Here is a 15561-nt window from a genome sequence, read left to right as displayed (position 1 = left end):
ACAGAGCAGTGAACCTGTACAGTTACTGCCTTTGCTGTTTGAATTCATGTATCGCTGGACATCGGAGTGCATCTGGAAAAATTAACAAACAATGAAATGCACAACTAATCTTGGAGAAACCTATATAGGAAAGGTCACAGCACAGAAACAGATAAGTGAATATTTTAAGTGTGGCTGACAGGAAGTCTGCAGTAGTGAGTAGGGTCGGTTCTTTCTTGATTATATGTTATATTGAGATATGTCTCTTAATTAAACTTAAAAATATGAATCATAAGTATTAATTTAACCTGGAGCATTGTTTTGTAGATGAATTAGACAGTGCTTTTTTTTGGGTTTGTAGTTTGAAAGAAGCAAAAATGTCCCTTAGTGGAGTGATATGCTCTTTGTGACAGATGTGAGGGTTTAGGGAGAGTTTACGGGTTACTGAGGATTATATCTGCAATAAATGCAGTTGGTTGCGAATCCTATCAGATCGAATGGATCGGTTGGAGAGACAGAGGCAATGAGAAATTTACAAAAGCAAGGGGATATGATGGATGGCAGTTATAGGAAGAGGGGAAAGTCTCAGATACAGTCACATAGATGGGTTAACTCCAGGATAGGTAAGTGAGGTAGGCACCTAGGGCAGCCTTTGTGTGGAGCTGCAGGAGATGGGGAAGATACTAAATAAGTATTTTGCAACAGTATTTACTGCGGAAAAGGTCATGGAAGATACAGAATGTACGGAAATAGATGGTGACATCTTGAAAAATGTCCGTATTACTGAAGAAGTGCTGAATGTCTTGAAATGCATAAAGGTGGATAAATCCCTTGGACCCGATCAGGTGTACCTTAAAACTCTGTGGGAAGCTAGAGAAGTAATTGCTGGGCCTCATCGATAGTCACAGGTGAAGTGGTAGTAGACTGGAGGTTAGCAAACGTGGTATCACTTTTAAAGAAGGTGGTAAGGACAAGCCAAGGAACTATAGACCAGTGAGCTTGACTTCGATGGTGGACAAGTTGTTGGAGGGAATTCTGACACAGGATGTACATGTATTTGGAAAGGCAAGGACTGATTAGGGATAGTCAACATGGTCTGTTTCTGGGAAATCATGTCTCACAAACTTGATTGAGTTTTTTGAAGAAGTAACAAAGAGAATTGATGAGGGCAGCAGAGTGGTAGACATGACCTATATGGACTTCAGTAAGGTGTTTGAAAAGGTTCCCCATGGGAGACTGGTTAGCAAGGTTAGATCTCATGGAATATAGGGAGAACTAACCATTTGGATACAGAACTGGCTCAAATGTAGAAGACAGAAGGTGGTCGTGTCTGGTTGTTTTTCAGACTGGAGGTCTGTGACCAGTGGAGTGCCACAAGGATCGGTGCTGGGTCCACTATTTTTCATCATTTATATAAATGATTTGGATTTGAGCATAAGGGGTGAGGTTAGTAAGTTTATAGATGTCACCAAAATTGGTGGTATAGTGGACAGTGAAGAAGGTTACCTCAGATTACAACAGGATCTTGATCAGATGGGCCAATGGGCTGAGAAGTGGCAGATGGAGTTTAATTTAGATAAATGCGAGGTGCTGCATTTTGGGAAAGCAAATCTTCGCAGGACTTATACACTTAATGGTAAGGTCCTAGGGAGTGTTGCTGAACAAAGACCTTGGAGTGCAGGTTCAAGTTCCTTGAAAGTGGAGTCGCAGGTAGATAGGGTAGTGAAGGCGGTGTTTAGTATGCTTTCCTTTATTGGTCCGAATATCGAGTACAGGAGTTGGGAAGTCATGTTGCGGTTGTACAGGACATTGGTTAGGCCACCGTTGGAATATTACGTGCAATTCTGGTCTCCTTCCTATCGGAAAGATGTTGTGAAACTTGAAAGGGTTCAGAAAGGATTTACAAGGATGTTGCCAGGGTTGGAGAATTTGAGCTATAGGGAGAGGTTGAACAGGCTGGGGCTGTTTTCCCTGGAGTGTCAGAGGCTGAGGGGTGACCTTATAGAGGTTTATAAAATCATGAGGGGCATGGATAGGATAAATAGACAGTCTTAATGCTGGGAAGGGGGAAGTCTAGAACGAGAGGGCATAGTTTAGGGTTAGAGGGGAAAGATATAAAAGAGACCTAAGGGGCAACTTTTTCACACAGAGGGTGGTATGTGTATGGAATGACCTGTCCGAAGAAGTGGTGGAGGCTGGTACAATTACAACATTTAAAAGGCAGCTGGATGGGTATATGAATAGGAAGGGTTTGGGCCGGGTGCTGGGACTAGATTGGGTTGGGATCTCTGTTGGGTATGGATAAGTTGGGCCGAATGGTCTGTTTCTGTGTTATACATATCTATGACTCTAATACTTGTAAATAACCATCTGTAAGCTTACTTTGCAAGTAAACTAATATTTCATGTCCATCCTGGTGCATAATTAAGTTATTGGATCTCATTGAATGACAATAGAACCTTAGCTGCTGTCCATAGATTTTTGAAAGGTGATTAAAACTCTGAAGCAATTTAGCACAGAAAATGAAATTAGCTCTTAGCACATTCAAGACATCCCTTACCACTTCACAACTAATATTATTTCAAATGCTGTAACTTGTGTAGAAAAACAAGGTCTATCACAATCATCCAAATACTGTAATAATGAGAATTGTCTGATGTTGACTGAAGGATCTCAGTAATTTTGAAAGTTTTATTAAAAAATAATCTCTTTATTAAATATTTTTCTAAATTTCACTCACCCTTTAGGAGTTTGTCACAGTTCCCAAACAAAGATAAATGGTATAAATACATAAATGTAAAACAGATTATAATACAGAACTAGTCTATTTAAGGATGAAAACAGTTGAGAAACATCTGATTACTGGAAACATGGAAACCAAAATAAATTTTTCTTTGTGATCTAGCAGCCTGGAATGAAGTTTTTTTGGTTTTGAAATGTTTTAAAATTCAATTTAAATTTTTAATCCAAAATTAGATCTACCAACATACCATGACTATTGAATTATCTTGGTTCAGCACAAGCCATTCCCCTAATGTGAAAAGGGAGTTCCAGAAAAGGGTTATTTCAATACTTAAAAGCAACCTGCTACAAATCAACTGTGACATTAGATTATGTAGGAGACTCTGTCCACATTTTGTTAACATAAGTTTGCATTTAATGTTGCATTTTATATTGTTTCGTCTAATAAGTTTGTTAATTATCACCAAAGTTGTAAAGTATCTTTGTGCCAATCCCCAAGGATATTTGGTGGAGTTGCATTTAAAGTGTTCTATTATGTTCAAAAGGTTTGAAGTTCTTAAAACTTCTTTGGCTCATTCAAACGCTTTTGTAAACAAACTTGGCGACAATAATAATAACAGGACTTCAGTTAGTTAAAATTAACTTTGTTCTTGAGGCAAATTAAATTCAGGCACAGTCAGAAGAAATAATCAGAACTACTTGGTCTGTTTCCAGATGTCTATAAAAACAATAGTTGAATATTCATATTAATATCAGCTGTACAATGCAGTCACTTATGCTTGTCAACATGAACATGAAAGCTTTTTTTTAAAGCTTGATTCAAGAAAGAACCTGGTATTTGTTTTAAAAAAAAAAACAACTAGTGTGTCATCAAGGATGAAGATGAGAGGAAGAATCATTCCATGAAGTGATTAGGTTCAGCCAACCCAGCTGTAAGCATAGCACTCTCTTTCTGGATCAGAGCGATACACAATCCGGTAACCACAATCCATATATATAGGTTTACATTTCTTAGGCCATGATGTTGGTCTCATTGGTCTGCACAAGAGATAAAAACAATCTGTTTAAACGAATCCTCAAATTATGTAACCCAAGTAGCAATAAGTCATCAGCTTGGCAATAGACTCAAAACAATTGCTTGATGTTTGAGAAGTTCACTAAATCAAAAGAGATTGATTCTATCAGTTTGCTATCAATCCCTAACAACCAACTAGCTTTACACCATCTGATTTAACCAAACAGAGTGGTTATGAAGGTGAATGAAGTAGAGTTTATGGCAAGTATCTTGAAGGCAAATGTGCAAAGTCAGTTTCTGTAAATCTCTTCAATGGTTGATTTTTACATTTAAACAGTCCTAAACAGTGTTTCTTCCTGTTTGAACATATGTACTGGGGCAAATATAAAAAAGGTCAACAGTGCCTAAAGATATTGAGAGAGTGTGAGTGACACACACACAAAAACACAGACTTTTCATAGCCTACTCTTATAGGCAACTTTGAATATTGAAAGTCCTTTCTGGAGTTAAAAAGGATCACTGGCTGGGACAGCATTTATTGCCCAATCATAAAGTCATAGAGATGTACAGCATGGAAACAGACCCTTTGGTCCAACTCATCCATACCGACCAGCTATCCTAACCTAATCTAGTCCCACTTGCCAGCACTTGGTCCATATCCCCCAAAACTCTTCCTATTCACATACCCATTCAGATGCCTCCACCACTTCCTCTGGCCTCTCATTCCATACACGCACAACCCTCTGCATAGGAAAGGTACCCCAAAAGGCACTTTCTTTATCTTTCCCCTCTCATCCTAAATGTATGCCCTCTAGTTCTGGATTCCCTAAACCCAAGGGAAAAACTCTCTGCTTATCCTATCAATGACCCTCATGATTTTATAAACCTCGATAAGATCACCACTCAGCCTGACACTCCATGGAAAACAGGCCCAGCCAATTCAATCTCTCCCTATAGCTCAATTCCTCCAACCCTGGCATTATCCTTGTAAATTTTCTGAACTCCTTCAAGTTTCACAACATCCGCCCAATAGGAAGGAGACCAGAATTGCACTCAATATTCCAAAAGTGGCCTAACCAATATCCTGTACAGCCACAACATGACCTCCCAATTCCTGTATTAAATACTCTGACTACTAAAGGAAAGCATACCAAATACCTTCTTCACTATCTTATCTACCTGCAACTCCATTTTCAAGCAGTTATAGAACATAGAACAGGCCCTTCGGCCCACGATGTTGTGCCGAACATTTGTCCTAGCTTAAGCAGCCATCCATGTACCTAACCAATTGCCGCTTAAAGGTCACCAAAGATTCTGACTCTATCACTCCCACAGGCAGCGCATTCCATGCCCCCACCACTCTCTGGGTAAAGAACCCACCCCTCACATCTCCCCTATACCTTCCATCCTTCACCTTAAATTTATGTCCCCTTGTAACACTCTGTTGCACCCGGGGAAAAAGTTTCTGACTGTCTACTCTATCTATTCCTCTGATCATCTTATAAACCTCTATCAAGTCACCCCTCATCCTACGCCGTTCCAACGAGAAAAGGCGGAGAACTCTCAACCTATCCTCGTATGACTTCCTCTCCATTCCAGGCAACATCCTGGTAAATCTTCTCTGCACCCTCTCCAAAGCTTCCACATCCTTCCTAAAGTGAGGCGACCAGAACTGCACACAGTACTCCAACTGTGGCCTAACCAAAGTCCTGTACAGCTACATCACTTCACGACTCTTGAATTCAATCCCTCTGCTAATGAACGATAATACTCCATAGACCTTCTTACAAACTCTATCCACCTGAGTGGCAACCTTCAAAGAACTATGTACATAGACCCCAAGATCCCTCTGCTCCTCACCTTACTAAGAACCCTACCGTTAACCCTGTATTCCGCATTCTTATTTGTTCTTCCAAAATGGACAACCTCACACTTGGCAGGGTTGAACTCCATCTGCCACTCCTCAGCCCAGCTCTGCATCATATCTAAGTCCCTCTGCAGCCAACAACAGCCCTCCTCACTGTCCACAACTCCACCTATCTTCGTATCATCTCAAACCCACAAGTTGTGAATCACAATCTTAATAACAATAGAGAATCCTGGTCACCTCCTCAAAGAATTCAATAAGACTTGTAAGGCAAGACCTACCCTTCACAAATCCGTGCTGGCTGTCCCTAATCAAGCAGTGTCTTTCCAGATACTCTCAAATCCTATCCCTCAGTACCCTTTCCATTACTTTGCCTACCACCGAAGTAAGACTAACTGGCCTGTAATTCCCGGAGTTATCCCTGTTCCCTTTTTTTGAACAGGGGCACAACATTTGCCACTCTCCAGTCCCCTGGTACCACCCCAGTTGACAGTCAAGACGAAAAGATCATTGCCAATGGTACTGCAATTTCCTCTCTTGCTTCCCACATAATCCTAGGATATATCCTGTCAGGCCCAGGGGACTTGTCTATCCTCAAGTTGTTCAAAATGTCCAACACATCTTCCTTCCTAACAAGTATCTCCTCTAGCTTACCAGTCCGTTCCATACTCTCCTCTTCAACAATACGGTCCCTCCCGTTCGTAAATACTGAAGAAAAGTTATGAAACTGCACTCCAAGGTCTGTTTGTTCAGAAACACTCCCTAGGACCTCACCATTAAGTGTACAAGTCCTGCTAAGCTTTGCTTTTCCAAAATGCAGCACCTCGCTTTTATCTAAATTAAACTCCATCTGCCACTCCTCAGCCCATTGGCCCATCTAATCAATTTGGCCCTTGCTGCCCAAGGAGAATGCTGGTAATCTGTAATTTAATTGTATATACACTGGGTACTTCAGATGGTAGTCATTCAAAAGCAAAATATTTCAAATTTCCAGCATCTGCAGTAAGAACAAAACAGGGCTGGAAGAATTCAGACATCTGTGTAGAGAATAAGTTAGATTAAGAATTCAGATTAATGACCTTTTGTGGGATGAGCCAGCAAAACAAAAGGGTTTTATTCTCTAAAACGGCATTACCAAAACATTTGGGATTTTACAACAGACAACTTCATGGTAATTTTGAACTGTTTAAAAATAATTGCCAAAATTCTCAAAATTACTGGACCATTAATTAGCCTCTATGCTAATAAACCTCATTTGAGATATAAAGTAATAGCAGCAGCATGGTGGCTCAGGACTGAGCATTGCTGACTCGCAGCATCAGGGACCCAGGTTCAATTCCGCCCTTTGGTGACTGTCTGCTTACACAATCTCCCCATGTCTGCGTGGGTTTCCTCCCAAAGTTCGAAGATGTGTGGGTTACGTGGATCAGCCACAGGAAATGCAGGGTTACAGGGATAGGGTGGAACTAGGTGAGATGTTCTTCAGACACTCTGTGGATTTGATGGGCCAAATGGCCTGCTTCGACACTGTGTGGATTCTATGAAGCAAAATTTAAACTTGATAATAATTAGCTTAATTCTACACTGCAATTGTAGTGCACTAGCAATACTGGACATGACTGCGAGATGCTGAACTCAGCTTACAATGGGACAATTTGTAGAATTTTGTCAATTAAATTTAAATTTGAGAAAAATCATTTGGAAAAGAAACTTATTAATCTTAAAAGTTTTAGGATTAAATAAGAAGCAGCTGGTATGTTTGAAAATGGAAATAGCAAAAGGTTAACAATTGTCAGCTATTTAAAGTTATACTCACGTGACACAGTAGTAACCTCCCTCTGCACAGTAACACTTGTCACAACCTCTTTGAAACTTTTGACCAGGTTTGAAAATTTTGTCCTTGTATTTGCATTTTCCTGCAAGTAGAGCAAATGGACATTAAAATTGAGGTTTTGGTCAATCCAATGGCTTTGAACAGGAATTAACATGGGATAAATTACACAGCACTGTCTTTATTTTCAGGCTTGCTGATTTCACACTACTAACTGACTAGAAGCCAAAGAGTGACAAATGTTATGGGGCAGCGTTTGCCAAGTTTTCTCCATACATATGGTTTGTTCCTGGGTCATCAGTCTGCACAATTTTGATTTTAGTCCTTTCCATTAGAAAAATGGAGCCAAATGTTTTTTCCTTCCTTGGATCACTATTCGCATTTCTAATTTAGATGAGAGTTCAGCTAGTTCTACACTAATAGAACACATGGTTTAGATTGGTGACAAAGCCAATATTTTTTCTAAAAACATGATTAATTGATATTTGAACACATTATTTGAAGTGTACTGTAAGTGCAATTTCGACAGCTTGAAAATTTGATAGCATCCCTCAATCTTTTCTCATGATGAAGTAATAGAGCAGTCACGGTGTGTTGACCCATAACACGGGGAACGTCCGTTGGAATATTCAAGGAGGGGGTTATAATCATCAAGCGCTCAATTTTTTTAACTCTTACATTTGAAGAAGTTGAATGAACAATGTTCCAACATTTGAAGTGAGATTGTATTACTGAATTTAGGTGTGTTGTTTCAGCTGTGGAACACTTGCTAGTCAGTCAGGCATAGGAAATTCACATGCAACATTAAGCATGGCTGTTAGAAACCATGTTATTTAGTACAATAGTTTCCCCCTCTCCCCCCCCCCCCAAAAGAAAACTACCTGACCTTGTGTAATGATAATTTCGTACAGGCGCCCCAACACTGTGGGAGTTGGATGCCTTTAATCTGTGTAAACAGTGATCTCAAGTAATGGGAGTTGACACCAGTATAAACATGGAATAAATGGCTCCATGTGGCACACAATGGTAGTATACCTACCTCTTGCCCAGCGGTTTCAAGTCCCACTTTCCATGGAGTTTAGAACAATAAAAATAGAGCAGTCTCAGCCCCCCCTGTAAGCAGTAGAAATGAACCACCAGTCTGAATTGCGACTCGCTGCCCCTTCCACATTAATTGGATTTCCACCATGTCCCATGTCAAAGACTGTAGTGCTGCAAATATACAGCTGATCAGGCAGCATCCGAGGAGCAGGAGAATCGACATTTCGAGCATAAGCCCTTCAACAGGAATGGGGGGTGGCCCAAGGAGCCTGAGAGATAAATGGGAGGGGGGTGGGGTTGACAGGGGAAGGTAGATGGGAATGTGATATGTAGATGAAGGTGGGAGGTCGGAGTGGACGGTGGGGCGGATAGGTAGAAAGGAAGATGGACAGGTAGGACAGGTCAAGAAGCCGGTGGCAAGTTAGGAGGCTGGATCTGGGATAAGGTGGGGGGTGGGGAAACTGGTGAAATCTATCATATCCTGTCCACTCCCACACAATGTGTTGGTTTGCTGGATGAGGCAAAGCAAGTTTTTTTTATTCCAACACATGTAGTTCCACAGAGTGGGAAGAAATATCCGTAGAAACTATAAAATGCTGGAAAGAGCACATGCCACTTTTTCAGGCTGCACTGACTTGTCAGCTGACAATGGAATTTCAGTATTTGATTTAATTTAGAATTTTAAAAATTAAACATTTGCAACAGCATCTTTTTCGAAGTCAATCCGGGCATTCCCCAACAGGAAACACTGGATGAATCAGGACATACAGAACCTGCTAAAAACCAGGTGTGATGCTTTCAGATCAGGAGACCCACTCAACACAAGCATTCCAAGTATGACCTTTGCAGAGTCATTAAGACAGCCAAGGACCAGCACCGATCAAACTAGAGACCCAGAGAGACATCCAACGACTATGGCAAGGACTGAAAGACATCACAGGTGTTCTAAAAAGAGACAATGCGAGATAGCAGACGATGGCATCCCTCCCAGATCATTTTCAACGCCTTCTATGCTCACTTTGAGCAGAACTTCGGTGGAGAGGTAACACCTATTCCGACAAGTCCTGATGAATCTATCCCAAGAGTCACTGTATCAGAGGTCAAATCAGTTTTCCTTCATGTGAATCCAAGGAAAGCAATGGGACCAGACTGAGTACCAGGCCATGCACAGATCAACTGGCAGAGGTCTTTTCGGACACCTTCAACCTCTCCCTGCAGCAGGCCACTGTCCCTGCCTCTTTCAACAAGGCCAACATCATTCCTGTGCCTAAGGCGGCTCATGTAGTATGTCTCAATGACTACCGCCCAGTGACCCAGTGGTGGTCATGAAGTGCTTTGAAAGACTGGTATTAATCAACTCCAGCCTCCCCATTACTCCTGATCCACTCCAATTTACCTATTGGACCAATAGATCCACGTCAGATGCTATATCACTTGCCCTTCACTCCTCCCTAGAACATCTTGACACCAACAACAGCTACATAAGAATCCTACTCGTTGACAATTCAGCCTTCAACACTTATCCCCTCGAGACTGATTACTAAACTGAGTGATTTTGGACCAAGCCCCACTCTCTGCAACTGGATCCTCAGTTTCCTGACCCACAGGCCACAATCAGTGAAGATTGGGAACAATATTTCATCCTCACTAACACTCAACACTGGAGTTCCCCTCCCCCCCAGGTGTGCGTACTCAGCCCCCTACTGTACTCACTGTATACTCATGACTGCATCACCAAATACCATTTACAAGTTCACTGATGACACCACCCTAGTCGGTCGAATCTCAAATGGTGATGAAAAACTACAGAAGGGAGGTGGAACACCTGGAAAAGTGATGCACTGAGAACAACCTAGCTCTCAATGCCAGCAAAACCAAGGAACTCATCATTGACTGGATGGAGCAGGATGTTACTCATGCCCCCCTACACATTAACAGCACAGAGGTGGAACGTGTGGAGTGTGTCAAGCTCCTGGTAGTGGTTATTCACAAGATTTCTTGGACTCTTCATGTGGATGCACTGGTTACAAAGGCCCAACAATGTCTCTTCTTCCTCAGGCAGTGAGGAAATTTGGCATGATGGCAAATACCCTTGCCAACCTTTATAGGTGCACCAGCATTCTGTCTGGATGTATCGCTACCTGGTATGGCAACTGTACCATTCAAGATCGGAGACGGTTACAGAGTGGTAAATTTGGCCTGGACAATCACAAAGGCCAACCTCCCATCTGTAGAATCTACCGGGCCCGCTGTCAAGGAAAGGCTGCCAGCATTCTCAAAGATCCATCCCACCCTGGCAATGTTTTTCTACAACCTCTGCCATTGGTGAGAAGGTACAGAAGCCTGAACACACACTAGCCAGTTTCAAAACAGTTTTTACCCTACTGTTAGAATACTCAATGGACTCTCAAAGTCTTAACATTCGCCTGTATCTGTTTTGTTTTTGCCGCTGGTTACCTATTATTTACTACCTACGCTACTTAACTCTTGATCTGCCCGTATTGCTCACAAGACAAAGCTTTTCACTGTGCCTCAGTACTCGTGACAATAAATTGAATCGAAAAGACTTGCACCGAATATTAATCTTGACTAAAGTGTAGACATTTTCTGCACATAGGTGTTCACTGTGCAGAACGTTTCTCCGAGCATACTAATGATCGAACTTAAAACGTGTAATAAAAAAAACAGAATTTGCTGCTAGACTCAGCAGGTCTGGCAGTATCTGTGGAGGGAAAGGCAGAGTTCATATTTTGAGTCCGGTATGATTCTTGTTCAGAACACCCAGAAGTTCTATTTGCTTAAAACAAGCTTTAACATACAACTGCCCCAGCTCCTGTAGGTTTCGTAGCATAAAAGCAAAAAACACTCCAATTTAAAGAAAAACAATGCTGGAAAACAAACCTGCATAATCTGTAGAGAGAGAGAGAAACAGAGTTAACGTTTCGAGTCTGGTTTGACTGTTCAGTACCAATTCTTAAAAATTAAAAACTGTTTCGGTCTCCACAGATTTTGCCTGACCTGCCTAGTTTCTCCAGCGTTTTTTAACTAAAAATTTCAGATCTCCAGCATCCCCAACACCAAGCCTGCAGGATCAACATTGGGCCACCCGGCGGCTAAACGTTCTGATGCATCGTTACAACTGAGAAAATAATAGCCCTTCCAAACTTGTTCCCACTCTACCGGTTCAGCACCTTCCAAATTCTTCCTACTTTTCTGCAACCCCAAGTGAACCCGACACTGTCCATTTTCCCTCTCTTCACTTCTGAAGAACGGTCACTGGAGTCGAAAAATTACTTTTTTTTTCCCCTCTCTCCACAGATGCTAAATTTCTCTGCAGCAATTGCTGATTTTTTTTTTTTGCTACCGTCCTGTTGCACCGGCTGCAGTTAAGAGAGGGCAGCCATCTGTAGGAGGGAAACTCTCTTTTATTGCTTACCCAGTCCCTGATAGACCGCTGCCTCGGACACCCAGAGCAGGATCAAGCTGAGGCAGAGCGCTGCGAGACGCCAAGAGCAGCCGGGGACCATGGCGAACAGAGAGCTCCACAGCCCACTCACAGCGAGCCCCACACCGCCTGGTCTTATATACTCGCAGCCAGCACAAACCACTTGCTTCCGTGCGTTGTTTCTTGGCCGCTCTGACGCTCGCTGAGCCCCGCAGCTATCTGCCCCTCCCCTCCTCTGACACCCACCTCGGTAAATATTGATTCAGTCGGCGCGCCAGGAATCTCCAACATTTCCTCCTGGAGCCAGAAGCCTCGCCACCCCCAGAGTAACAAACTCAGAGCCCTTCCCTGTATCAGAAACAGCAAGTGGAATCCTAGAATAAGACCCAAAAACAAAACTGGAACTGTGTACTTAAGTAGTAGTGAACTGTTGTTTTACAGATTGGAAGAAAGTCTAAGGGATAGTTCTCTGGGAGTCAGCAATAGGCCCACTACTTGATTTATATTAACGACCGAACACAATTAGGAAGATATGCTGGACACATTGAGGACAGGTTAATTGACAGAAAAAACACAAGCGCAAACAGCTTGGCCCCTATTCTTAAATTCTTACGATTTTTAAACAATTTGAGCTACATAAGAACAATTGCTTTGACCGTGAACATATTCTGATCTACCGCACTTTTATGATTGGCATTATTTCTCCTGATTATCACTTGGGAGTAGTCTCGTTCTCAAGATTTCTTCCAGCTTCTAGCACAGCCCAATTCCAGTTTATCCAATCTGTTTTGATGAATAATTCAAATCCTTAAATTCAATCCATACAAAATCAGATTTTAGACTTTGTTAGATTTGGATTCTACCTATTCAAAAGAAATTTCTTCATTAAAGCTTGTTTTCATCTTGGTGGACTATTTAAAAGCGTTTAACCACATTATGTGGTTGCTTCCATTTGCTGAGTAGCATTCAAGATGGCTTTTGTTTAGAATAAATTAAGCCATTTAGAATTGGATATCCAAACTTAAAAGGAGTTGCCTGACAGGGGATTCAGAATCTCTTCAGTTCAGGCACTGACTCTGAGCTGGCTGATCACAGCCAGTGTACTATGCACATGTAAATAAAAGATGACTTGATGATGAGATTAGTTAGTGGGTTAGTTCATAAGTAAACAAAGTAAATTTGACAACTAAAGAATTCTATTAAGTACTTTTCAATTGGATTGGCATATGTTCATTTTTACCTGCCTTAGTACTCAGCATCATGAAAAAGAAAGAGGTGCCCTTTGCTTTCTTTCACTGGTATTTGATTGTCCCCAGATTAATCTTTTTAGCATCAATTAACTGCAAATCATTACCTTGTAAAATTGGTTGTGTGAATTACGTTGACTGAATTTTCAGCACATTCATCTTGTGTTTGATTTGTGGCTATTCTGTGTTCTTTCCCCCCCCCCTTCTTTTGTATATTCCTTTGTTGTTGGAATAATATGTAGCATTTATTTATGATTTTCAGATAATTAAGAGACAATCACATTGTGTGGATTTGGTGTCATACGTAGGGCAAATACCTTCCATCAAGGAAATTAGTGTTCCAGATATTAGAAGAACACAACAGTTCTCATAACTTTTAGATGGAAAAACAAATTAGCAGTATTGTGATTTGAATGCACAACTTTTGACCTAAATCCCCAGCATCACAAACAGTAGACTAGGACAAACACCCCAAGATAAATAATCTAAGTTCCAGGTACAATGCAAAGTTCTCAGTTATAATTGCTGTATTCATGTCTCAACCTTGAAGTTTCTTTTCAAAATAATGATATTAGTAACTTGAAAAACCACCATCTGTATTTGGGTCCATTTTGAGTGTATGACTCAGTCACTTAGATGAGGATCTTAGAGACCGGCACAGTAATTTGGTGTTTCACTGGGTAGTGGGGAAAGGGAGAGGGATTAGCATTTGGGATGTGCAACACCATGCTGGATGTCACTGAGAAGTCATTCTATTAAGAAGTTGTCTATTTTATTACAGTCATGGAGCTTCACAGCATGGAAACAGACCCTTCAGTCCAACTTGTCCATGCTGACAGGATATCCTAGATTAATCTTGTCCCATTTGCCAGCATTTGGCCCATATCCCTCCAAACCCTTCCTATTCATTTGCCCATCCAGATGCCTTTTAAATGTATTTGTACCAGCCTAATCCTCTAGCAGCTCATGCCATACACACCACCACCCCCGTCTGAAAAAGCTTCCCCTTAGGTCCATTTTATATCTTACCCCTTTAACTTCACCCCAGGAAAAAGACCTTGGATGTTCACCCTATCCATGCCACTCATGATTTTATAAACCTCAATAAGGTCACTCCTCAGCCTCTGATGCTCCTAGGAAAACAGCTCCAGCCTATTCAGCCTCTCCCTATAGCTCAAACGCTCCAACCCTGACAACATCCTAATAAACTTTTTCTGAACCCTTTCAAGTCTCACAACATCCTTCCTATGGATAGAAGGCTGTCTCGGATGAAGGGACAGACTATTGTAGCCAAATAATCTTATAAAAACATATAATATCCAAGTAGGAGTAAACCATTCAGCCCTTCGAGCCTGCTCTGCCATTCTATAGGAGCACGGGTGATCATCCTATTCCTGCTTTCTCCCCATATCCTTTAATTCTTTTTACTGTTAAGAACTATATCAACATCTTCAATATGTCTTCAATATTTTGGTCTCTGCAGTTTCCTGTGGCAGAGAATTCCACGGGCTCACCACTCTCTGAATGAAGAAATTTCTTTTCATCTCTGCTGTAAAAAGCCTTATCCTTAAACTGTGATCCCTGGTTCTGGACTCCTCCCCCCTTTTATATCTACCCTATCTAATCCTGTTAGAATTTTATAGGTTTCTATGAGATCTCTACCTGCATTCTTCTGACCTCCAGTGAATATTGTCCTTACTGATCCACTCTCTTCCTACATATTAGTCCCACTATCCCAAGAATCAGTCTGGTAAACCATCTTAGTATTCCATCAATGTCCAGAACATCCTCCTCTGATAAGGAAACCAAAACCGCACGTAATACTCCGGGTCTTACCAATGCCCTGTACAGGTGCAGCAACATACAAGGGTAGGTAGGAAAGCAAATTTTGAAGATGATACAAAGAATCTGAAAAGGAATATGGTAGTATGAGGGAGAGGGCAAAAAAAAATGCCAGGGGAAAATGAGAAAAACAGAGTATTACATAAAGGAGGAGAGATTGCAGAATGCTGCAGTATAGAAGGATCTGGATGTTCTTGTAAATTAATTACACAAAGTTCGTAAGTAATTAGGCAGCCTCATAATTTTTTTTAATACAAAGGCATTAGAGTATAAAAGGTAGGGAATTCTTGGTACTATTAAACAATGCATTGGTAAGACTGCACCTAGTGAACTTCGTAAAATTTTGATCTCCTTACATAAGGAGGGATATATTTGCATCCCAAACAACTCACAGGAGGCTCACCACGCTGCTGTCAGGGATGAAAGGATTTTTTTGAGGAAAGATTGAGCCGCTTGGACCAATACTTATTAAAGTTTCAATGAATGTCAGGTGATAATATTGAAGCAGACAAGATTCTGAAGGGCTTCACAGAATAAATGCTGAAAGGATGT

The 15561-nt window shown here is 41.3% G+C and overlaps 1 protein-coding gene across 3 annotated transcripts; it reads right to left on the bottom strand.

Annotated features, from left to right (window-relative positions):
• Positions 1-3567: 3567 nt before the first annotated feature.
• LOC122558875 (beta-microseminoprotein-like) lies at positions 3568-13386 on the bottom strand. 3 transcript variants are annotated; one of them, XR_006314263.1, is made up of 3 exons: positions 12167-12689; positions 7420-7519; positions 3568-3759 (listed from the first exon to the last, which is right to left on the bottom strand). XR_006314263.1 is itself a non-coding variant. In XM_043707766.1 (3 exons), exons 1-3 carry the CDS (start codon positions 13180-13182, stop codon positions 3639-3641), a joined length of 243 nt encoding a protein of 80 aa, XP_043563701.1. In that variant the 5' UTR covers positions 13183-13386; the 3' UTR covers positions 3568-3638. The 3 variants fall into 3 exon arrangements, 2 of the variants coding, with proteins under 2 accessions (XP_043563701.1, XP_043563700.1); XM_043707766.1 differs by lacking the exon at positions 12167-12689 and adding an exon at positions 13161-13386; XM_043707765.1 differs by lacking the exon at positions 12167-12689 and adding an exon at positions 11912-12156.
• Between the last annotated feature and the right edge of the window lie 2175 nt (positions 13387-15561).

This window comes from Chiloscyllium plagiosum, chromosome 18 (genome assembly GCF_004010195.1).
Source record: "Chiloscyllium plagiosum isolate BGI_BamShark_2017 chromosome 18, ASM401019v2, whole genome shotgun sequence".
Lineage (NCBI taxonomy): Eukaryota > Metazoa > Chordata > Chondrichthyes > Orectolobiformes > Hemiscylliidae > Chiloscyllium > Chiloscyllium plagiosum.
The sequence above is the reverse complement of the archived record's forward strand: the minus strand, read 5'-3'. Positions and strand labels throughout refer to the sequence as shown.